Here is a 25,546-nt window from a genome sequence, read left to right as displayed (position 1 = left end):
AAAGTGGTACCAGGGATGCTCTTCCAAGGATACAGATGGAAGTCTCTTCCTTAAGCAGTGTGGTCTGACACCACAGCATGGCATTAGACCTAATACTGGCTAAAGGAGGAGTGTGTATGGTAATAAACCAGAGCTGCTGTGCATGTATTAATCAAGCAAAAGAAACTGAGGCAGATTGAGAAGATATGTGGAAGCAAACAAGAATTGCTCACCAGGTAACTCAAGATCATGGGGATTTCAAGAGTTATGGAATGAATTAACCTCATGGTTACCCAACTTTGCCTGCTTGAAACAACTTCTTGTGGCAACAGTTCTGCTAATAATTATGATTTTGCCATTCAGCATCAGTATCAAATGTTTCCTCTGGTGCTGTCAGAGCACTGGGGATGCTGACTCAAGCTGGGAGAAACACCAGCTGAGACATAAGCTTGAGCAAGTACTTTGACAGAGTGCTCCATAAGGAAGCTCTGTGCTAATAGTGAAAGGATTTACTACTTTTATAGAGAAAGGGGGGATTGATGGAGAGCTTTACACTAACATGCACTAATAAACCTCATACCACCTTATCCCAAGAGTATAAAGCTTATTTCTCAGGCAAAATTCACACACAAGCTGTAAAAAGGTCGTGCTTATCTCCTCACACAATACCCCTGGGTCCTGCAGCTTCCTAGAAGGCAGAAACTGGCTCTGAGAGGGGCCAAGTGAGATCTGAAGCTGTGTAAAGATCAGGGGTGAGGAAGCCTCAGGACTTTGCACAATGGTTCCTCCCATGGTTAGGGGTAAGTGAATTAGAGAAGGCTATAAACAATATATCAGCTAGCACAGAGGCATTTCAAAGTGGTACCAGGGATGCTCTTCCAAGGATACAGATGGAAGTCTCTTCCTTAAGCAGTGTGGTCTGACACAACAGCATGGCATTAGATCTCAGTGTCTCACCATGAGCTGCACCACAGGCTGCAAGGGGACCCCAGCTCTCAGCCTAGAGCACCCCATTCTCTCCTCCTTCACTGGCTTTGATGCCTATAAGGGTGTTTCTCTCCCATAGTCTCACTCCTGTGGCTGCTGCAGGTGTTGTGCAGGATGGGACCATGTTATTCCAGAGGCTGTAGCACCAGCACTGATGGGCTCAGCCTCAGCCAGGGTGAGTCTGTTCTAGAACCAGCTGCCATTGGCTCTGTTGGATTAGGGGAAGCTCCTGGCAGCTCCTTACAGAAGCCAAATCTATCACATCTCTGCTACCAAAGCCTTGCCACACAAACCAAACCACACTACTCATAGAAATGAGCTCTTCTGCCTTCACTGAGCCTCATGAATGAACAGGACATTACAGAAGTGTTTCTCTGGGCTATTCACAAACAGTGACTGTGTATAAATAACAACCTGGAGCCAATCTCTGTTTCATTTGACAGTTCTGGTCTGACCTGAGCTGAAGTTACTGTAGTAATGTGATTCTTTTCCCTTTTGTAGGCTGGCATCTTGGCTTGATAAGTCTTTACTTGGTATGGCTCACAAGCAGTTTGCATTTCCATGTCCAATTCTGCACTTCAAAGCTGACAGTAGCAGTGTGTGAGTGAAGACAGCAACACCACAGTACAATGAGCAGCTGCTCTCACTCTGAATCATGCTGAGAACCACAGCAGGCAGATGCAATATGAAGAGAGATGGAAACCAACATTCAAAGTGCTTTTACTGTAATATCAGTGACATTTCTGAGACCAAATTGAAAGTGAACTCCAAACTCATCCAAAGAACACTCCTAAACCAGAGATGGGGCAAAGTGGCAGAGAAAAGGGAGCTGTTAGTGCCAACTGACACCTTTTCAGGTTGGCCAAAGGCATTTCCCACAGGAGCAGCAAAAGGGTGAGAAGTGAGTTCTGGAGTAGGTTTGATGCAGAGCTTTACACTGACATGTGCTAATGAACCTTGTGCTGACTTATCACAGTAGCATGAAGCTTATTTTTCAGGCTAAAGTCACACAAGCTGTTATCTCCTCACACAATACCTCTGGGCTCCTCCAAGTTCCTTGAGGGTAGAAACCCATTCTGCAAGGTGCCAAGTGAGATCTGAAGCTGTGCAAAGATCAGGGGTGAGAAAGCCTCAGGACTTTGCACAATGGTTCCTCCCATGGTTAGGGGTAAGTGAATCAGAGAAGGCTATAATCAATATATCAGCCAGCACAGAGGCATTTCAAAGTGGTACCAGGGATGCTCTTCCAAGGATACAGATGGAAGTCTCTTCCTTAAGCAGTTGGTCTGACACAACAGCATGGCATTAGATCTCAGTGTCTCACCATGAGCTGCACCACAGGCTGCAAGGGGACCCCTGCTCTCAGCCTAGAGCACCCCATTCTCTCCTCCTTCACTGACTTTGATGCCTATAAGGGTGTTTCTCTCCCATAGTCTCACTCCTCTCCTGTGGCTGCTGCAGGTGTTGTGCAGGATGGGACCATGTTATTCCAGAGGCTGTAGCACCAGCACTGATGGGCTCAGCCTCAGCCAGGGTGAGTCTGTTCTAGAACCAGCTCTATTGGCTCTGTTGGATTAGGGGAAGCTCCTGGCAGCTCCTTACAGAAGCCAAATCTATCACATCTCTGCTACCAAAGCCTTGCCACACAAACCAAACCACACTACTCATAGAAATGAGCTCTTCTGCCTTCACTGAGCCTCATGAATGAACAGGACGTTACAGAAGTGTTTCTCTGGGCTATTCACAAACAGTGACTGTGTATAAATAACAACCTGGAGCCAATTTCTGTTTCATTTGACAGTTCTGGTCTGATCTGAGCTGAAGTTACTGTAGTAATGTGATTCTTTTCCCTTTTGTAGGCTGGCATCTTGGCTTGATAAGTCTTTACTTGGTATGGCTCACAAGCAGTTTGCATTTCCATGTCCAATTCTGCACTTCAAAGCTGACAGTAGCAGTGTGTGAGTGAAGACAGCAACACCACAGTACAATGAGCAGCTGCTCTCACTCTGAACCATGCTGAGAACCACAGCAGGCAGATGCAATATGAAGAGAGATGAAAAGCAACATTCAAAGTGCTTTTACTGTAATATCAGTGGCATTTCTGAGACCAAATTGAAAGTGAACTCCAAACTCATCCAAAGAACACTCCTAAACCAGAGATGGGGCAAAGTGGCAGAGAGAAGGGAGCTGTTAGTGCCAACATCATCTCCTTTCATTCACACATTGCTGGCACTGGATTTGCTAAAGCCTGTACATTGCATAGCCAGGGTTTCCCTCTGCACCAGCTGCCAAGGCAAGAAGGCAAAGCAAGTGCCAGGTTTAATCTGTGGCAAGTGCAGAGACACTTATTCTGGGGTTTCAGGGGTTGGGTTTTCATTGGGGTGTTTTTTCCTCCCTTTGACCTAATGGATTTCATCAAACTCTGAGAACAACAAACACTTTGACCAGTAGGCAGCAGGAGAGAGCAAGAAACTCCCTTTCCATCAATGCACCTGATTTTCCCAGGAGCTCTCTCAGTGCTCTGTGGAAACACAACAGGCAGCTCATAGCACACCCATATTACCCCTTTTGGTAAAGGTCTTTGTCACACTGAAGATAAGAGGGACTTGTAGCTTTACAAGGGACAAGGCTGTCTGTTCATCCAGGTGAGTGCCAGGGATGAATGACTTGAGGAAACACACTCTATAACCCAAAGAGTTATAAGAGAAGCTCTGTTCATTCAGCACTGGGCTCCACCACAAAGGTCTTTCCTTCCTTTCACTTGTGGTGTCTCCCAAGGATGGTCTTTGGGCCCTTGGGAGACAATCCTCAGGTCTTTGGTACTTGGGTTTATTCCCCAAGTAGCCTGCTCTGTTTTGTCCTGGACCTTCAGAGGTAACTGAGCTCTCCCTGCCCTTTAGCAACCCTCAGGTCTTTGGTACTTGAGTCTCATCCTGGTCTTTTGTCCCTTGATGGACCTAAAGCAGGACAAGCAGAGAAATGACCATGATGCCATTTAGACAACACCCAGTGTGATAAAAACACCTGAAATGTCAGGGGGGGAGGGAAGTTGTTTTGTAAAGGGCTGAGCTGCTGTGAGCATCAAGCAAGTTGATATCTGTGGGGGGAATACACCTAAGAGTGCATTCAGGGCAGATGCTGGAGATATATGAGGAAGGTGTCTCCAAGTGCCTTGCTCCCACTGAAAACACCCAGGGCTCCAAACACCAGACAGGAGCACAAATTGCTTCCCTGCCAACTACAGCAGCCAGTTTTGGGAAGCAAAAGGAAGATCATCAGTAGAACCCTGCTTGCAGTAGGTTCTTTGAAAGCTCTTGTGTAATGTAGTGATGAGGCAACTTCCCAGAGGTGGCATTCAGAACCAGGTAAGAAAGATGGGGGGGGTGTGGAGGTGAAGCACTGCATTAATGTGTCACTCTTCAGGGGATGGGCACCATTAAAAGAAACCCAAACCACCCCAAAAACTAACCAAGAAACCCCAGGTGAAGAGATAGCATCGTTGTGTTTAGGCTGGATGATGCTTTAGGCAGCTCTGATGTGAGGAGCCTCAGTGTTGCAGGCTGGGATAACATAAGCAGTAACTGAGGTGGATGGAGGAAGTGCTACAGTAAAATTGCCACTCCTGTCTTGCTTTTTTCTCGTCTTTCTGGTTACATTTAACTATTCTGACTCCTCTCCTTGCTGCCACTGTGACTACAGCCCCTCCTGTGATTGTCCTGAGCTGTGCTGCTGATGTAGGGACCCAGCACAGCAAAACGAAAGGAGGGTTTTGATTCAGAGCTTTTTGATCTAAGGAGCCTGAGGAGAAACATCCTGGGAGACCCATGAAAGTGGCACTCAGAGGGTTAAAAAACTTCTCTACCAAAAGCAAAGCAGTGACAGTTTAGAGAAGTTCAAAGTTCAGCTCTTTGGAGTCAAAGCTGCTGCACTGTTGGTAAAGGTCTTTGTCCCACTGAAGCTACGTTGGGGACTATGGAAAGCTGACTTCTTTACAAGGGACAAGGCTGTCTGTTCATCCAGGTGAGTGCCAGGGATGAATGACTTGAGGAAACACACTCTATAACCCAAAGAGTTATAAGAGAAGCTCTGTTCATTCAGCACTGGGCTCCACCACAAAGGTCTTTCCTTCCTTTCACTTGTGGTGTCTCCCAAGGATGGTCTTTGGAGCCTTGGGAGACAATCCTCAGGTCTTTGGTACTTGGGTTTATTCCCCAAGTAGCCTGCTCTGTTTTGTCCTGGACCTTCAGAGGCAACTGAGCTCTCCCTGCCCTTTAGCAACCCTCAGGTCTTTGGTACTTGAGTCTCATCCTGGTCTTTTGTCCCTTGATGGACCTAAAGCAGGACAAGCAGAGAAATGACCATGATGCCATTTAGACAACACCCAGTGTCTTTCAGACACAACAGAAACTAAACCCCAAGCCTATACAACTATTTGAAGCCTGCAAGAGAATGACTTGAGCCTGCAGAAAGCTGTCAGCTCATAATTGGACTAAGGATTGTAACTATTGCCATCTTGTGTAGCTAAAAGTGCTGATGGTGGGATGGGTTCCTTAAACTCCCTCTTCCAAATGCAATTGTATTGCAGGAGATCTACTAAGACACAGAAATCCTCAGGAAAACTAAAGCACCAAAGCTTTGTGGTGCTAAAAATAGCCATATCTTCTCCCACACACTTGGTAGGGAAAGGTGTAGCATGTGCTCTCCCCACCAGGAACAACCTGGGAGACACTGGGATGCTTGAAAGAGGTGAATTACTCCACATGTTGGGCCAAGTAGTCTCAAAAGCTTTTGCATTGCTGCTGATGCTGAACTCCCTGAGGATGCCAGGATCTGGAACTTAGAAGCTACCAAGAGCTTCATCTGCCACATTACAACAGACTTCTGGGCATTTGAAGCTTGTCTCTCCTCTTCATGGCTTCTAGCTGAATATCAGGATCACCAAGGTACACAGAAGGATCAGGTGAGTCCTTTTCCAAGATGCCCAACAAGATTTAGGACCTACATCTCTTGTTTGTCTCTTGACATCCATGGCAGTCCTGCAGCAGCAGCTGCAATGCTACAAGCCCACAGTCTCCCAGAGGTGCTGTGACTCCCCTGCTGTGTCATCTCTTTGCATCTCACTGGGGCTCCTGGGAGCTACCCAGGGAAATGGCATTCCATGGTTTGCAGAGAGGCACAGAAATGGTGCTCTGAGCCTTGCCTGAGAGATTGCAAAGTGGGGAGTGCAAGGGGTGGCATCAGAAAATCAGGATCAAGATGAAGTGCCACCAAATGCCAGGGCAGAGGCCAAAATCCCTCACAATGGGTGGTGCAGCAGCACTCTTGGGGGCTCCAGCATGCAGCTGGCTGTGAGTGACAATGAGCAATGTCTGGTCAGGGTTTGGGTGCCCAGCTTTGCCAATACTCTGCAGAGGTGTTTGCTAAGGGAGGCAATGCTGTGTGAGCACAGGAGCTGCTGCATATGCACTTGTCTTTGGCTCTGGAGCAACACTCACTGTCAGCCCATGTAAGTCCAACCCACTCCTGTGCTTTCTGCTTGCTTTGGGGCATCTCCTGGGGTGGCTGAGAGCAGCAGCATGGCTGGGTGTTTGCCATCTCTGTGTGACCAGATGTGCTGATGGGCTTTGCTTGCAGGGAATGTGCCAGCTTGATGCACAGCAGCCTTCCTTGCTTGGATTTTAGCTGGGATGCACAGTAAGACCACTTACAGTCTTACCACTTACCACTTAATGTAAGCCCACAGCACTCTGGGACTGTGTCCTGCAAAGCCTCAGTGCCAGGGAATGGCTGGTATTGTCCAAGCAGCCTGAGAAAGCCCCTGAGGTTCTGCCTTTGCTCCCCTGAGCGTTGCAGTTGCCAAGGGAAAGGACATCTCTGCTCCAAAGGGCTCCCCCTTGTCCTCTCTCAAGGAGCCCACAGGAGGTACCAGAGCAGGCTGAGCCTGGAGTTCTTGGCAGGGTGTGTAGCACTGTGTGAATGCCATCACAGATGTGCCCCAGTTTGGGCCAGGCACAAAGCTCCACGTCCTGCCAAGTATGTTTTCTCCTCCTCTTCATGCTGTCTCATCCCTCCATTTAGCCAGATTAAGACCACAGAGAGAAGTCAGAGGCTCAGGACAAAGACACAGAGGATTTGTGTCTGCTGAGCCTTGTGCTGGCTGGGCAGAGGCTTGGGGAGAGCTGCTGCTGCTGAAGGGGCTTGCAGAGCTTGTTGTTATGGAAGGAGATGCTGTGTGAAAACAACTACAAGGTGACATTTGGCTCTGGGAGCAGCCTGATCATCCAGCCCAGTGAGTGTGCAGGTTGCCTTTGGTCTCCCATGGCTCTGTCTTGCAACAGGAGTGGGGTTGTTTTCCCATTTAGCCTTTTATTTTGCCTTGGCAGAGCTGAAATGCCTTCTCTCCCATCACAAGCCTTCACTGCTGGTCTTTAGTCAGGCTGTGGATGGACAGAGTGAATCTCAGCTTGAGTAAATCTCAATCTCTGCATGATTTTGGGAACAGTGTCCCCTGTGCCTTGCTGGGAAGGGCCAGTTTTTAGGGCTGAGTGAGGAGCTGTGGTCATAACCCTGCTTCTTTTGCCCATGTGAAACAAGGAGGCACTCAGGGGTCACCTCTGTCAGACTAAAAGGGATGAGCAGATGCAGCTCCTGTAAATGAAGTGCCAGCCAGCAGTGCTCAGCTCTGGGAGGAAGAAGCTAGTGCAAGGGAGATGTGGCTGGCAGGGTTTTTTGTAGTGAAGGCAAACACTGTGTGGCTGATGATGCCAACCAAGTCATTTTTGGAGGTGGAACTCAGCTCAGGATACATCCCAGTAAGTTTGAAAGCCTTCTTCTGCTGCATTGGTGGGACAGGTTTGTGGCCATGAGGAGCATGTCTGGAGTGGGACTGGCTCTGTCTGTGGGGCTCTGTGCTCTCCTTGCTCTGGTAGCAGCAGTGCTCTTGATTCAACGAGGCTGTGAGTTTGTCTCTTCCACTTGCTCCAGCCAGCTCCTGCTCTCTGCCTGTCACATAAGCAGCACAGGCTTGTGAACCCTGTTGCTCAGGAGCAGATCCTTTGTGCCATGGCCATCCATGGTGCCTGTGAACACTGGGGTGAGCTGCTGTTGGCTGTATCCAGCAGAGCCCTGGGGGGCTGCTCTTTGCTCTGCTGAAGAAAGACCAGGTTAATAATGGTCCTGTTTGCACTGGAATCCTGGCTGTCATCTCTCCTGGAGATGAGATGCCCAAATTCCTTACCAAGGCTGCAGTCATTCCTGCTTCAGCTGCCTGGTGGTGATGGGGAGGAGCAGATCTGCTGGAGATGACTGGTGGTGTAACTGGGATGAGGCTGATGCTTTTTGACAGGGTGTGTAGGACTGTGTGAACACATGCACAAAGCTCCTGCTTGGGGGAGAAGCTGGACCTGGAACAGTTGCAGGGACACATCTCCCCGTGTTCTGGGTGGCAGCACTGCCTTTGAGCCTGTTGTGGCAGAGAGCTTGGTGGCACAAGGTCCCTGGCAGGGCTGAGGGGGCATCTTTGTCATTACACGTGTCAGCACGTGTCTGAGGCACAGAGGGTCACTTTTGGAAGGGGAACTGTGCCTTCAGCTGCAGCCTCTGAGGAGCAAATACACACTGGAACTGCTTCACTTGCCTTCCTCACTGTTGAGCTGGGAAAGGTTTAGGAGTGAACAGCCAAGCACTTGCTTTGGGGCATCTCCTGGGGTGGCTGAGAGCAGCAGCATGGCTGGGTGTTTGCCATCTCTGTGTGACCAGATGTGCTGATGGGCTTTGCTTGCAGGGAATGTGCCAGCTTGATGCAGAGCAGCCTTCCTTGCTTGGATTTTGGCTGGGATGCACAGAGTGGCCCCACACAGCCAGCCCCAAAAGTGCCAGGTGCCCTGTGTGAGGCTGTGCTGTGGCAGGGCATCCCAGCAGGGCTTGTTCTGCACTGGGAAGCAGTGTCAGTGTTGTGCTGTCCCTCCAAGGCAGGACAGGGCTGGGCAGAGGTTTGGGGAGAGCTGCTGCTCCTGCAGGGGCTTGCTGGGGCTTTGTGCTAGGGAAGGCAATGCTGTGTGACACTGGTGCTGGCTACAAGCAGCTGCTGTTTGGCTCTGGGACCACACTGTCCATCCAGCCCAGGGAGTGTGCAGCTCTCCTGTGTGTCCCTTGCCTTGCAGTGCCCACAAGACTGCTCCCTACACATCCTTCTTTGATGCAGGTCACCTTTCACAGGGGAAGGAGAATGTAGGCACTGTGGCATTCAAGGCAGATGATGAAGGGGAGGCTCTGAGATGAAGTGCCACGACATGCCAGGGCAGAGGCTAAAGTCCCTCACAATGGCTGGTGCAGCAGCACTCTTGGGGGCTCCAGCATGCAGCTGGCTGTGAGTGACAATGAGCAATGTCTGGTCAGGGTTTGGGTGCCCAGCTTTGCCAATACTCTGCAAAGGTGTTTGCTAAGGGAGGCAATGCTGTGTGAGCACAGGAGCTGCTGCATATGCACTTGTCTTTGGCTCTGGAGCAACACTCACTGTCAGCCCATGTAAGTCCAGCCCATGTAAGTCCTGTGCTTTCTGCTTGCTTTGGGGCATCTCCTGGGGTGGCTGAGAGCAGCAGCATGGCTGGGTGTTTGCCATCTCTGTGTACCAGATGTGCTGATGGGCTTTGCTTGCAGGGAATGTGCCAGCTTGATGCACAGCAGCCTTCCTTGCTTGGATTTTGGCTGGGATGCACAGAGTGGCCCCACACAGCCAGCCCCAAAAGTGCCAGGTGCCCTGTGTGAGGCTGTGCTGTGGCAGGGCATCCCAGCAGGGCTTGTTCTGCACTGGGAAGCAGTGTCAGTGCTGTGCTGTCCCTGCAAGGCAGGACAGGGCTGGGCAGAGGTTTGGGGAGAGCTGCTGCTCCTGCAGGGGCTTGCTGGGGCTTTGTGCTAGGGAAGGCAACGCTGTGTGACACTGGTGCTGGCTACAAGCAGCTGCTGTTTGGCTCTGGGACCACACTGTCCATCCAGCCCAGGGAGTGTGCAGCTCTCCTGTGTGTCCTTTGTCTGAAGTCTCAAAAGACTAAAGCCACATCCAGCTGAGGAGGTGGGTTAATGCCTGTGTGTTGTAATCTCACACAGCAGTAGAGTCCTGGAGGCTGTGCTGTGGCTTGACAAGAAAAGGAATTGGCTAGTTGGGATGCAGAGCAAGCATTTTAACCCCTCAGCTGTGAAAATACCCACTCTAGATGGAAATCTGGGCTGCAAGTGGAGTTCCTTAGCTACCAGCTACCCCAGACTGGGTTCATGTTGCTATTCCAATCCCTTTTTGCCATTGCATTGCAGAGATGCTTTGCAGCAGGGACCATAAAGTGTTCCCTGCTAACTAAGGGGTAGGATCTTCCTAGCTCTGGAATTGGAGGTGGCTGGAATCCAATCTAGTTATTCCCATGCACTGAAACATGAAGGAGCCCATTTTGTAAAGAGCTGTCACACAGTGATGGGGAAAACTCACAATGGGGAGTGGAACCAAGCTTCTTGTTATCCCAGGTGAGCTGCCTCTTCTCTGACTCAAGGTGCACAGTGTGGACAGATTTGTGCTGTAGCTTCAGAATTAATCATGTGGTGGCAATTTGGGATGATTCTAATGTCCCTTGGGAAGATGTTTGGGCTTCAAGAGTGTGGGCAGCAGGGTGAGGGAGGTTCTGCTGCACCTCTGCTGTGCCCTGGTGGGGAATCATCTGGAGTCCTGTGGCCAGTTCTGGGCTCCTCAGCTCAAGAGGGACTGGGAAGTGATGGAGAGAGGCCAGTGCAGGGACACCAAGATGATCAGGGGGCTGGAGCATCCTCCTTATGAGGAAAGGCTGCAGGACCTGGGGCTGTTTAGTCTGGAGAAGAGGAGACTGAGGGGGCATCACATTAATAGTTACAAATATCTCAATGGTGGGTGTCAGGGGGTTGGGACATCCCTCTTAGTAACAGGACAAGGGGTGATGGGATGAAGCTGCAACACAATTCCATTTAAACATAAGGCAAAACCCTTTTAGTGTGTGAGGGAGCCCTGGCACAGGCTGCCCAGGGAGGGTGTGGAGGCTCCTTCCTTGGAGCTCTTCAAGACCCCCATGGACACATCCCTGTGTGACCTGATCTAGGTGACCCTGCTTCTGCAGGGGGGTTGCACTGGATGAGCTCTAAAGGTCCCTCCCAACCCCAACCATTCCATGATTCCTGTTTAATCAGTGTGCACCAGCAAAGTGTCCATCCTATGGAAAGGAAGAAAAAGTCCAAACAAGTGAGGGAGCTGGGAGAGATGTGACAAAACTCTGATGGTCCTTAGTGAGTGCTGCAGGTCTGGATTTGCCAGAGATGCTGGTGGGAAGGGAATTGCCCTGTGGCTCTTCTTTCTGGTGCAGGGAGGAAGGAGCAGCAGCAGTGGACATGGGGGTGGGATGTCACTGCAAGTGTGTGCATGGGCAAGGGTGGGATCCCCTGAGCAGTGGCATTCAGGGGCATTGGGGATGCACAGGAGTGCACAGAGCTTTTTGCTATGGCAAACACCACTGTGTCTATAAATACTTACCAGCTGACATTTGGAGCTGGAACCAGGCTGGTGGTCAATCCAAGTAAGTTTTCTGAGGTCTGGGGCACTGAGTTCATTGGTGGAAAGATTCAACCCCCCCAAAACCAAGGTGAATGTTTGCTGAGAGAGTGGTGAAAGGCAGATGAGAAGCAGCTCCTGCCCAAAAGCAATGGGTGCTCTCTGGGTTGCTGTAGTGTCTGCTGGGTGCTGTAGATGGTCCACAGAGCAATGATGTGATTTTACAAGCTGTGGAGCTTTTCTGTGGGGCAACACAAGTGTTGAAAAACTGTGAAGCAAGAAGGTGGGGTGGCACTTAATAGAAAGTCATCAGAAGGATGGAAGAGCTTGGAGAAGGATGGAGTTGACTTGGAGAAGGCTCTGGGGAGACCTTATTGCAGCTTTGCAGCACTTAAAGGCAGCTTATGAGAAAGATGTGGACTGATTTAGCAGTGATAGCACAAGGGGTGATGGTTTTAAACTGAAATGGATCATAACCAGACTAGATGCAAGCATTTTGCAAAGAGGATGGTGAGGTGCCCACTGGTTGCCCACAGAGGTTGTGGATGCCCCATCCCTGGGTGCATTCAAGGCCAAGGCTGGACAGGGCTCTGAGAAACCTGACCTGGTTGAAGATGTCCCTGCTTACTGCTGAGGAGCTGGACTAGATGGCCTTTAAAAGTCTGTCCCAACCCAAAGCATTCTGTGCTCCCCTGACTTAGAAAAGAGGCACTTGTGGTGGTTGGCACCATTTGTAGCTGGTCTGTGCCTGGAGCAGAACCCCACCAAGGAGCAGCCTATGTGTAACCTCTATAATCCTGGTGTTGGAATGGGAATCTGAGTGCCTTTCAGTTGGTTTGATGCACAGATGCTGCATCATCCACAGCTATTGCAAGTGGAAGCTGCTCACAGCTGGGACTCACATGCAGCTACAAGGCTTTGCTTAATGCCTAGTGCTGCTGCTGCATAGCTAAGGGAGAGTAAGGAATCCTGAAGGAATGGAGCTGGAATAGAGCTGGATTCTCTTTGCAACTGCCTGGGAAGCTTTAAGATCCACACAGAGCCACCTTTTTGTAGAGGCTGACACCAGTGTGACCATCAGGGATATGGGGAGCTCACATTTGGAGCTGGGACTCAATTTCTTGTTATCCCAAGTGAGTTTGAGCTTTCTGTTCCATATTAACCCTGGGTCTGACAACTGATTTGTTCATGGGGTAGATGAAGCATCTTCCAACATCACTTTGGCTTCCCTCAACCAAATCTCAGCTGAAGCAGAGATGCTGCCCTGGAATCCAGGGAATGCTTGTCTATGGGTGGTAGATGGTGAAACATTCAGGGCTGGCCCCAGCTGCATGGCACAGTGAACAGCTTGGTGTCACAGATGGAAGACCAGACTGTCCCTAGTGCTGCCCCCAAAGGTGTAAAACAGGACTGTAAACACTGAATGGATGAACATGGCAAAGTTTGGTCTCCCTGATGGTTTTCCAGCAGATTTCTTGGGCACTTTGTGCCTCCAATCAATGTGGCATCATTGCTCCCTTGCTTCATGGCTCTGCTCTGGCACGTCTGTTATCTGGCTGTGAGTGTGCACTGGGACACCCTGTTGTGCCTTTTTGTAGAGGCTGACACCAGTGTCACCATCAGGGATATGGGGAGCTCACATTTGGAGCTGGGACTCCTTGTTATCCCAAGTGAGTTTGAGCTTTCTGTTCCATATTAACCCTGGGTCTGATTATTCATGGGGTAGATGGACCAGGGACTTTAGTGGAAGCATCTTCCAACATCACTTGGGCTTCCCTCAACCAAATCTCAGCTGAAGCAGAGATGCTGCCCTGGAATCCAGGGAATGCTTGTCTATGGTGTGGCAGCAAGAATGGCCAGAGAAGATGGCAACATCCACACAGGTTCAATAGTCATGGCATGGTGCAGTCACACAAACACTGCTAAAAGCAGCTCCCACACAGCTGAAGGTGAGATAAAAAGTGGAGCAGGTTGATAGTTTCTGGCTGTGAAAGGTTTCAGACTTGGGGTTTGCAGCCTCAGAATGATATCTGGGGGTTATTGTGACTAATGGCTTAGAGATCAGCATCCCTAACTCAGCCTAGAGGAGTGTGTCATGATTTTGGGGGTTTAAAATCCAAAGCTGAAGTTGTTGCTCCATAGCTGTCAGGAACTAGGAAAAAACCCCTGTTGGGGAGGAATTGTATCTGTTTTGGTACTGGACAAGTCTTTAGTCCATTGAACACTTGATTTCTCCTCACATACTGGGAATCTTCCTTTGTGAGAAGGAAGGAGTTTTGGTTCAGCTGATAATCTTCCCCTTTACATCATCTTGGAATGGTTTTGGTAGTTTGAGTTCCCCAAGTGGCAATGACAAACACTTTTGGGATGGTGCCCAGGATTATGCCTGAAGCAGCATACTCATGTTTGCAAACACTGAGTCTCTGCACAGAAACGTTGTGCTTTGCATAACTTGGCTGATGCTGGAGTAGAACCTGGCTTCTTTTATCTGAGTGCCTCCAGACAGGAGCACTGGAGGTCTGCTTCAGGTACCAAACGTGCTGTAGACACCCTGGCATCTGTACAGGGCTGGCACATCTCACAAGGGACCTGTGGTAAGCCTTTTGGAACTTCCATTGGAGGACAGCAATCAGCACCAAAGCTCTTGTTAAGTCAGCAGAGCTGCTCCCCTGGGGTCAGGATGAGCCTGTGTGAGTGTGTAAGGGGCTGTGCATCTCCCCTGAGTTGGCCACTAGCTCCAGGCTGGCTCAAGCTGTGGAATGTGGTTTGGGGATATGGTTTAGTTCAGTGATGGGTCTGGCAGTGTGAGGTTAGTGGTTGGACTCAATCTTAAAGGTCTTTTCCAACCATTATGATGCCATGGCAATATAATGCCCCAGGCTGAGGAATGGCAAGAGGATTGAAGACCTCTATTACACCAGTCCCAGTCTGGCCAGGGGTTCACATGGTTTGCTTTGGACAGGATGGAGAATGAGATAAAGCTCTATAATATGAACTGTGTGTTTAAAGCAGTTCTGGCTTTGTACTGCAAGTTGTCTGGAGGAGGTTTGGGGAAGGCACAGGTCCCACTTGGAACAGGCTTCTGCTGTACCCTCCCTGCCATGAAGCTCTGCAGATGGCTTTCTCTGTAGGCTGGTCAGCATCCAACAGCTCCTGTTCTTCCACCTGGAAGATAACCCTTCAGGAGAGATGAAACTGAGCAGGATGGACAGCAGGATGATTTTAGCTCTCAATCCCTCCTGCAAACACACATGCTGAATGTCAGTACAGCATCTCCAACCCATCCACCAGCTCCCTGAGCCAGAACAACAGCAACCATAGGTCACAGTGCTGTGGTTATCATAGCTGGTGCTTTACCTGCAGGCTTTCATAGCAGTGTGCAAATGTGCAATGGGACTTAGCAGGAAAGACTGCAGAACCTGACCACAACCCTGAGCAGGAGTGAGAAATGAGTGCTGTGCAAAACAGCTGCTGCTGAAGCTGCCTGCAAAACAACCCCAGGCTTAACTTGTGTCTGCTCAAGATAAAAGCATTGCACAGATTGGAAGGGAGAAAAACACCCTAATTGGGACAGAGGTGGGTCTGTAGCTCTTCAGAAAGCACAGTGTTCATGGTGAGAAGCAGAAGAGCTCAAGTCCTCCTCTTCTCTTCCATGTCCATGTACTCCATGACTACCCTGGTTCATCTGTTCCTTACACAGGGATCTACCATCAAGCTTTTTATCTGCTCCCATCTTCCTCTCTCTGAATAGGGAGTGGGGTCAAGGGAGCCAGAACACACATCAGACCATATTCTCCATAGTTGGGAGACTCTGAGCAGGTTTTGCAAAGCCAGGGCAAAGCTGGAGGAGAAGAGCTGATATCCAGAAGGGCCAGAGGATGAATCACTGGGCTTTGTGGGTCAGTGTTTTGCTGGGACCATGCTAATAAACAAGAACCATTTCCCCAAGGTGCTGACAGCTGGCAGTTGAGCAGCTTATCTCAGTGACAGAAATACAGCTCTGCATTTGCATCAGCTTGTGGGACAGTTTCTACAAGGCAACATTTAGCCCAGACTTTCCCCTTCTGAAGAAAATGTGGGAGCTAAGTTGTCTCCAGTGTTTCTACAGCATTGGTCAGTGTGGTGTGTGAATAAGGATGAAGCATTACTCTAACCTCTTAATCCTGCACAATAACACTTCACCAGTTTAGAGATGTGACCTGAAGCTCCAGTTCAAACCAGTGATTGTGGAACCCAGTGGGAAAAAGCAGCCAGAGAGCCCCAGATGTGCCTCTGGGCTACAGTGCATCTCTAATGATGCTTCATCTGCTCATTATGAGAGCACTGCAGTGCCCAGAACAGCTCACTGTTACCCAAAGAATCAGACCTCAAGAGCTGGAAAAGATGAAATGTGTGCTTAGAGCACAAGCTTACACAGATAACAAAACAGTTTAACCACAGGTGTTGGGTTTGTGGGTGGAAAATCCCAGCCTGGCTGCCCTGCTAGCAGAATCTGAAGCAAGGAGACAGAAACAAAGCCCAGGTAGCTTCTATCTGCAGCCTTTAGTTCTCCAAACCCTTCTCCTGTGGGGCAAAGCTGGGTTTAAAGACTCTTGAGCTGCACTGGGAGGTGGTGGAACAGAATGGAACATCATGTGTTTCATCTTTCCTTGAATGCAATGCCGTGTTCCCACTTTGCAGTGGGTTTTCCAGCCTTTCTCCTATGGGAACACAACTACCTGCACTGGTGGTGAGTGCAGACACCATTTGACTTGGCAGTTTTATTTGTTGCCACAGAACCTTTAAGGGTTGGAAGGGACCTTGAGGTCATGCAGTCCAACCCCTGTGCCAGAGCAGGACCAGCTAGAGCAGGTCACACAGGTCCAGGTGGGTTTTGAGTGTCTCCAGAGAAGGAGATTCACCAACCCAACCTGGGCACAGCCCCCAGGACAGGAGGAGCTGGGGTTTTGGGTGGCAGTGGTGGATTTGATGACACGAGTTGCAGCAAGGGCTGAGTGCTCAGTTCTCTCCAGACAAGGGGGTGAAGCAAGAAGAGAATCCTCCCCAGCCTGTTGGGCACAATCCTGAGCACCCAGGCCAAGGTCCAAAAGGAAGCCCAGGCTGACAGGCTGAGCTCAATGAGTGCTTACAGAATGGCTGGCTTAGGGGTGGGTATCTAAGGTGGGGATGCATCACTTAAGATGCTCCAGGGATCCTGCCTGACCACTCTCTGTGTCTCCATAAGTCAACATAAGTGTCATGTAGCTCCTGCATCACCTGCATTGGATGCCTTAAAGTTGTCCTAGTGCAAGATCCTTGTGGTGAGGCATCTTCCTGCTGGGATAATGGGAAGACTCCCATACCTAAGCACCTGCATGTTAAGGCTGAAGCAACTATGACTGTGCTCCCTTATCTAATGCCTCTTCTTTATTCCCAGCTACAGCTCCATCTCCTTCAGTCTACAGGCTGCTCTCTAAAGATGCTGAGGATTTGGAAATGTGCCTTCTCACAGATTATGCCCCTGAAAACATGACCTTTGGCTGGGGTGACAAGCAGACAAATGCTGTGGTGGAGGTGACAACACCCACCAATGAGCAGGAAGCCAGTTGCCTGTCAAGCTGCTGGGCCAAGAGAGATGAAATGCAATGTACAGCAAATCACAGGGGCTTTGGACAGCTGCAGCCTGAGGATCCTGAAAGTGGTAATGGCATTGTTGGATGTGTGTAGAGGGCTACAGGTCCCCTGGTCTCTGTGCTGTTAGATTTGGTCACATCTCCCAAGCCTGCAAGAAGTGATGGATTATGCTCCCAGGCTCCAGAGTAACGTTGCCTTGTTGCCTCCTGTTCTCTTTTGCCTTCCTACCAAGCAACATCAAGGGTCAGTGGGCTGGTGCAGTCACAGCAGAGAGCCCTGAAGATCACACTGTGGGGGACAGAGACCTTGACACTTCTTTTTCCAGTGGGGCACTGAAGGTTTATGAGTTAACAAGTTGCTGCTTGTCCTGTAAACAGCAGAGATGAGTATTTATGGGAGGGTTTCCTGGCCAGAAACTCTAATCCAGCCTTTCTAAGTAGAGATCTTGATGAAGTTCTGAAGTACATCCCTGTTAATGACATTTATTGTTGCTCTCTGCAGGTGCCAGCCCTGTCTGTGTTACAGGGGTGTCTCTACACTTCAGGACAGGTATGTCCATGGCATTTTGGGAATGCTAAAGTTCCAACAGCAGGATTCCTGCTGCAGCAAGAAGCTCAGGCTGGAAGTTACCAGAAGGGCCCAGAGGGTTTAAACATCAGGGCTGGAAGTCATTGGGTTGATGCAGCCTTCCATAGCTCAGCTGGTACTTCTATGTGAGCAGTGCAGCCAGTGCCTGCATGCTCTTGCTTGGACCAGTGAAACAACTGCTCTTCATCACATAATGACTTCAGGTGCTGCTATGAGTCACCCTTCCTGGATGTCTGTCCACATTTCAGACTTCTAAAAGCTTGTTTTCTCCATGTGTGTGTGCACAAACACCTAATGAGCCAAGAGATAAGCTGGTGGTTTGTGCAACACGTGCTCAGAAGCAGGGTTGCACTGAAGACACCGTGCATCTGAGCAAGCTTTGCTGCAGCTCAGGGCTGGTGGGACTACAGCAGCCAGTGCTGGAGCCCAAGCACTTGCAGCTCCTGCTCACTCAAAGGAGCTGAGCTCAGCTTTGCACTTGCCCTGTTTGCAGAGTGTGGGTACCTTTGCAAAGGTGCAGGGAGAAAACAGACAGACAAATGCTTCCAAAACACCACCTGAGAAAAACTGTCTTGAGGAAACTCATTTGCTCAGGCATTGGAGAGACAGGTTTACAGAGTTAAGCAGAAGATGCCTGATGACATAGAAGATGACTGATGACAGCTCCCTGATTCCCCAGTGCAGATGGATGTTTGCAAGTGCAAATGGTTTGTAACTGAAGATGACAAGAAAATCCAAACAGGCTTTGTGTTCTTTCCATAAAATGCAACTTGCTTTCTCCCTGCCCCTATGAAAGGAGTCCAGGGAGAGTCTGGCTGCATGGTGCACTGTGTTTAAAAGCAGCTGGATGACTGTCAGACTTGCAGATTGGGTGATTGTTATTAAATGCAAACTCAGCCCTTGAGCACCAACTGCAAGAAATGAGTGTCTCAGTGCAAGTCCTGCTCACCCTCTCCTTAGCTGCCCCTGCCTGCTCAACCCCAATAACTTCATCAACAAGTGGTTTTGGGTCTGTTTGGAAGTGAGCCTCAGTGCCCTTGTGATTGGTGTCCTGTGTTACAGATGAGAGCCTGAACATGCTGTCTTTATCTCAGCTGTGCCTCAAGGCAGTTCTAATGAAAGGGATGATTTTCAACGTGGTGATGACGATGCTGATGTGGAAAAAGAGGTGAGTGTGTGCATGGGAAGGGATAAAGCCTCAGCCAGAGATCTGCATCAGTCACTAGCAGTGTCTGTTCATTCTGTTTGTTCAGTCTGTCCATGTCACATTTGGCTACTGACAGTAAAACCCCCTCTGCTCCTCTGGCCACCCCTCAAATCTATTTACCATTCCTCATCTACATACAAATTACACTTTGCTATTCTTTCTAGACATCTCTCCCATTTCTCCATCCATCCTTCCCTTGTCTGGGTGTTTGCCCATCAAGTTCCTCCCCTGACCAGTCTTGGTTTGGTGCTTATTAAGACTCCAGACTCCATCTATTCGTTTTGCCCCAGCATCACCTCTCTCTCCTCCTCCTGTTGCCTGGACACTTCAGGTCTACAACTGAGCAGCAGTGACCAGATTCCAAGCAATGATTCAACATCCCTTTATCTTTCTTTTTTGTATAGAAATGAAAGTCACCAGATGGTTCAGTCCTGAAGTACCAAAGCATCTGCTGAGGACTCTTCAACAGAGCATCGTGTGCAAGAGGAGCACAGGCATGTCTGCTGCAAGGGATGCCACTTACACATGCATGCCTGCTGCAAGGGATGCCACTTACACATGCATCCCTGCTGCAAGGGATGCCACTTACACATGCATGCCTGCTGCAAGGGATGCCACTTACACATCCATGCCTGCTGCAAGGGATGCCACTTACACATGCATGCCTGCTGCAAGGGATACCACTTACACATGCATGCCTGCTGCAAGGGATACAACTTACACATGCATGCCTGCTGCAAGGGATACCACTTACACATGCATGCCTGCTGCAAGGGATGCCACTTACACATGCATGCCTGCTGCAAGGGATGCCACTTACACATGCATGCCTGCTGCAAGGGATACCACTTACACATGCATGCCTGCTGCAAGGGATGCCACTTACACATGCATGCCTGCTGCAAGGGATACCACTTACACATGCATGCCTGCTGCAAGGGATGCCACTTACACATGCATGCCTGCTGCAAGGGATGCCACTTACACATGCATGCCTGCTGCAAGGGATGCCACTTACACATGCATGCCTGTTGCAAGGGACACCACTTACACATGCATGCCTGCTGCAAGGGATGCCACTTGCACATGCATGCCTGCTGCAAGGGATGCCACTTGCTCTTTCTGTGTACCATGTTGCAGCCTGAATTGCTTTGCTTGCATTGTCACACAGCTACTCAACAACATGCTTAAAACTCTCATCATCCCTCCACCCCAGCTGCCTGATGGGTTTGGCATGACAGTGCCTGGGTTCATGCACCAGCATCCCTTGCTATAAATTGCCAGCCATCACTGTTCCTTGCATTAGTGACACATGATTTCTGCTTGAGACACTGCTGGTTGTTGAAACCTGCAAGTGAGGCATCACTTGAGTGGGATTTGGTCCCATTTTTGGTAGCTTTCAGGTATGCACATCTCAGGGGGTGTGTGTGGGAGTGTGTTCTGTTTCCCTGAGGAGCTCAGAGTGCTGAGCACCATGCCTTGCTAGCTTTTGCTAGATCAGAGCAGGCTCCTTTTCCTTTCCACCCCCCACTAAGTTGAAGCCCTGCACTCAGGGACATTCCCACTTTAACACACAACAAGAGAACCTCAGCCAGTGGTTGAAAGCCAGTCTTAACGTGCTGAGTCTAAACCAGCTTAAGGCTTGGCTTTGCATTGAGTCAAAACACAAAGCACCTCCTTTTGCTCAGCTCTCCCCACGTCAGATCTCCCCCTTCCTCTATAAAATCAGTGCATGAAATCACACTGAAGTGTTGCCCCATCCCTGTGTGTGCTGCTTGCAGCTGCCAGCTCGTGCAGGGCACTGGCAGCCACACTGATGGCTTGGCATTTCTTTGGGCCTTTGGCTGCTATTAAACAATGCTCAAAAAAATCAGAGACTTGTTTGTCTTTCTGTAAAACAGCCAAATATGTCTGGCTCAGGGTGAGAAGAGCAGTAAGTGTCCAGTTCTGGGCTCCTCAGCTCATGATGGAGAGGGAAGTGATGGAGAGAGGCCAGTGCAGGGCCACCAAGATGATCAGGGGACTGGAGCATCTTTCATATGAGGAAAGGCTGTGGGACATGGGGCTGTTTGGTCTGGAGAAGAGGAGACTGAGGGAGCATCACATTAATAGTTACAAATATCTCAACTGGGTGTCAGGAGGTTGGGACATCCCTCTTTTCTATAGTAGCCAGCAACAGGACAAGGGGTGATGGGATGAAGCTGCAACACAAACAGTTCCATATAAACATAAGGAGGAACTGTGTCAGTGTTTGAGTGAGGGAGCCCTGGCACAGGCTGCCCAGGGAGGGTGTGGAGGCTCCTTCCTTGGAGCTCTTCAAGACCCCCATGGACACATCCCTGTGTGACCTGATCTAGGTGACCCTGCTTCTGCAGGGGGTTGCACTGGATGATGTCTAAAGATCCGTCCCAGCCCCCACCATTCTGTGATTCTATGAATGTGGAAACATCTGCACAGACACCAAGGTCAGTGCAGAGGGAGGAGGCTGCTTAGGCACTGAAAAGGCTCCCCTGTGCCCTGTGGTGCAGCCCATGCTGAGGCAGCTGTGCCCCTGCAGCCCATGGATTACTTCCACTCCATGACTCCACTGCTGTATTGGTTGCTTTATCTTCTATTACAAGGTAGGAAGGTTGGAAGGAAGGTTGAAGGACTTGGGGGCAGCAAGAAGAGTGTGGGCAGCAGGTCAAGGGAGGTTCTTCTCCCCCTCTACTCTGCCCTGGTGAGGCCTCATCTGGAGTCCTGTGTCCAGTTCTGGGCTCCTCAGCTCCAGAGGGACAGGGAAGTGCTGGAGAGAGGCCAGTGCAGGGACACCAGGATGATCAGGGGACTGGAGCATCTTTCATATGAGGAAAGGCTGCAGGACCTGGGGCTGTTTAGTCTGGAGAAGAGGAGACTGAGGGAGCATCACATTAATAGTTACAAATATCTCAATTGGGTGTCAGGAGGTTGGGACATCCCTCTTTTCTATTGTAGCCAGCAACAGGACAAGGGGTGATGGGATGAAGCTGGAACACAACCAGTTCCATTTAAACATAAGGAGGAACTGTGTCAGTGTGTGAGTGAGGGAGCCCTGGCACAAGCTGCCCAGGGAGGGTGTGGATGTTCCTTCCTTGGAGCTCTTCAAGACCCCCATGGACACATCCCTGTGTGACCTGATCTAGGTGACCCTGCTTCTGCAGGGGGGTTGCACTGGATGAGCTCTAAAGGTCCCTCCCAACCCCACCATGCTGTGATTCTATGAAGTGTCTGGGCTCCTGAAGATGGATGCCTACTGCTATGGGGAGCAGAGGCACCTGAAGGGTCCTGCCTCTCAATATCCCAAGTGTCCCTGGAGAACAAGGTCCCTGCTGTGTGTTATGTGAGGGTGACAGCACTGGCACAGGCTGCCCAGGGAGGGTGTGGAGGCTCCTTCCTTGGAGCTCTTCAAGACCCACCTGCATGTGTTCCTGTGTGATCTAGGTTGACCTGCTCCTGCAGGGGGGTTGCACTGGATGAGCTCTGAAGGTCCCTCCCAGCCCCCACCATGATGACACCAGCCAACTGGCCTGTGCCTCCAGGTTGAGCCTATCAACAAGGCTGGAAAGGAAGTTTTCTCCTTCTGTGACAAACATTTCTCCATCTCCTTGAAGCACCAGAAACTCCCCTTGAGGGAGAAGTGAGCAGGGTGCTCTGAAAGGCACCTCCCTGCAAAGCTTGCACCTCGCTGGGGACCTTGCACTGGTGCCCCAGGTGCCAGGGAAAGCCCCACCAGACTGGATGCCTTCTACTTCCAGCTTATTTCTCACCCTGATGGATTCACAGCCATTGCAAGAACTCCTGAGCTGGGAAAGGCTAAAGTCTGAAGTGCTTTTAGGCAAAAGCCTTGGTGCCTGGTGTGGGAGAGGGCTCCTGTGTGCAGCCCATGCCAGCATCCCTGCCACAGGCTCTGACCCCACAGTGCTGAGCAGCAACACAACAGCCATCCCCTAGTCTGCCATGGTGCTGCCAGGAGGGACAGTGTCACTGACCTCTCCTGCCAAGGAGCAGCTTGAAACAGGTCTGTTCACCTCATTGGTTTATAGCACAGATGTCCAGGGACTCATTCTCTTGCCTTGACACAGAAGTCACTCTCGTTTGCCCCCAGCTGCAGACAGCCTGTGCAAGGCTCCAGGCAGCTCCTGGGGAGCTGAGATCTGCCATGGCACAGGGAGGCAGCTCAATGAAGCTGCCTAAACCAGATTTGGGTTACAAAGCAAGTCACTTGAGGGATGTGGAGGAAAAGTTGCCACACTCCCTGACCTGCAGCACCTCCTTGGCTTCATGCCCATCTTGGCTTTACTTCTGCTGCACTTCACACCCACTCCCAGCTCTATGGGCAGGGAGGCAGGACACTGTGCTGCCTCTGTTCCCACATCTCAATTTCTTCTCTTCCAGGTGAAGCAACCCCAGTGCTGAGATTTGCTGAGCTGAGGGGATGAGTGCACAGATAAATGTTGGGATTAAGGTGATATGTTTGCATGTGACATTCAAAACACTGAAGCTGTGGGTCTAGATCAAAGATCCACAAAGATATTGGGCTTTCAGTCTCCCATCACTTTGTGCCCTCACTCCCATCACTCTGTGCCCTGACTCCCATCACTTTGTGCCCTCACTCCCATCACCACTTTGTGCCCTCACTCCCATCACTTTGTGCCCTGACTCCCATCACTTTGTGCCCTCACTCCCATCACCACTTTGTGCCCTCACTCCCATCACTTTGTGCCCTCACTCCCATCACTTTGTGTCCTGACTCCCATCACTTTGTGCCCCTGACTCCCATCACTTTGTGCCCTCACTCCCATCACTCTGTGCCCTGACTCCCATCACTTTGTGCCCTCACTCCCATCACTCTGTGTCCTGACTCCCATCACTTTGTGCCCTCACTCCCATCACTCTGTGCCCTGACTCCCATCACTTTGTGCCCTCACTCCCATCACAATGTGCCCTGACTCCCATCACTTTGTGCCCTCACTCCCATCACTTTGTGCCCTGACTCCCATCACTTTGTGCCCTGACTCCCATCACTTTGTGCCCTCACTCCCATCACAATGTGCCCTGACTCCCATCACTTTGTGCCCTCACTCCCATCACTTTGTGCCCTGACTCCCATCACTTTGTGCCCTGACTCCCATCACTTTGTGCCCTCACTCCCATCACTTTGTGCCCTCACTCCCATCACAATGTGCCCTGACTCCCATCACTTTGTGCCCTCACTCCCACCACTTTATGCCCTCACTCCCATCACTTTGTGCCCTGACTCCCATCACTTTGTGCCCTGACTCCCATCACTTTGTGCCCTCACTCCCATCACTTTGTGTCCTGACTCCCATCACTTTGTGCCCCTGACTCCCATCACTTTGTGCCCTCACTCCCATCACTCTGTGCCCTGACTCCCATCACTTTGTGCCCTCACTCCCATCACTCTGTGTCCTGACTCCCATCACTTTGTGCCCTCACTCCCATCACTCTGTGCCCTGACTCCCATCACTTTGTGCCCTCACTCCCATCACAATGTGCCCTGACTCCCATCACTTTGTGCCCTCACTCCCATCACTTTGTGCCCTGACTCCCATCACTTTGTGCCCTGACTCCCATCACTTTGTGCCCTCACTCCCATCACTTTGTGCCCTGACTCCCATCACTTTGTGCCCTGACTCCCATCACTTTGTGCCCTCACTCCCATCACTTTGTGCCCTGACTCCCATCACTTTATGCCCTGACTCCCATCACTTTGTGCCCTGACTCCCATCACTTTGTGCCCTCACTCCCACCACTTTATGCCCTCACTCCCATCACTTTGTGCCCTCACTCCCATCACAATGTGCCCTCACTCCCATCACTTTGTGCCCTGACTCCCATCACAATGTGCCCTGACTCCCATCACTTTGTGCCCTCACTCCCATCACTTTGTGCCCTCACTCCCATCACTTTGTGCCGTGACTCCCATCACTTTGTGCCCTGACTCCCATCAGTTTGTGCCCTCACTCCCATCACTTTGTGCCCTCACTCCCATCACCACTTTGTGCCCTGACTCCCATCACTTTGTGCCCTGACTCCCATCAGTTTGTGCCCTCACTCCCATCACTTTGTGCCCTCACTCCCATCACCACTTTGTGCCCTGACTCCCATCACTTTATGCCCTGACTCCCATCACTTTGTGCCCTCACTCCCACCACTTTATGCCCTCACTCCCACCACTTTATGCCCTCACTCCCATCACTTTGTGCCCTCACTCCCATCACTTTGTGCCCTGACTCCCATCACAATGTGCCCTGACTCCCATCACTTTGTGCCCTCACTCCCACCACTTTATGCCCTGACTCCCATCACTTTGTGCCCTGACTCCCATCACTTTGTGCCCTCACTCCCATCACTTTGTGCCCTGACTCCCATCACTTTGTGCCCTGACTCCCATCACTTTATGCCCTCACTCCCATCACTTTGTGCCCTGACTCCCATCACTTTGTGCCCTCACTCCCACCACTTTATGCCCTCACTCCCATCACTTTGTGCCCTGACTCCCATCACAATGTGCCCTCACTCCCATCACTTTGTGCCCTGACTCCCATCACAATGTGCCCTGACTCCCATCA

The 25,546-nt window shown here is 50.5% G+C and overlaps 1 protein-coding gene across 1 annotated transcript in view; it reads left to right on the top strand.

The window, feature by feature from the left end:
- Positions 1–19,581, top strand: part of LOC133629226 (M1-specific T cell receptor alpha chain-like) — a 142,636-nt gene extending 123,055 nt beyond the window's left edge. Inside the window, exons 4-8 of the mRNA XM_062019885.1 lie at positions 9,047–9,095; positions 16,950–17,207; positions 17,642–17,689; positions 18,791–18,896; positions 19,340–19,581. Coding sequence (XP_061875869.1) covers positions 9,047–9,095; positions 16,950–17,207; positions 17,642–17,689; positions 18,791–18,896; positions 19,340–19,370 — 492 coding nt within the window. The 3' untranslated portion in view covers positions 19,371–19,581. The remainder of the gene's footprint in view (positions 1–9,046; positions 9,096–16,949; positions 17,208–17,641; positions 17,690–18,790; positions 18,897–19,339) is intronic.
- The last annotated feature ends 5,965 nt before the right edge of the window (positions 19,582–25,546 follow it).

This window comes from Colius striatus, unplaced genomic scaffold (genome assembly GCF_028858725.1).
Source record: "Colius striatus isolate bColStr4 unplaced genomic scaffold, bColStr4.1.hap1 scaffold_34, whole genome shotgun sequence".
Lineage (NCBI taxonomy): Eukaryota > Metazoa > Chordata > Aves > Coliiformes > Coliidae > Colius > Colius striatus.
Note: the sequence above shows the minus strand (reverse complement) of the source record. Positions and strands in the feature narration are given on the sequence as shown.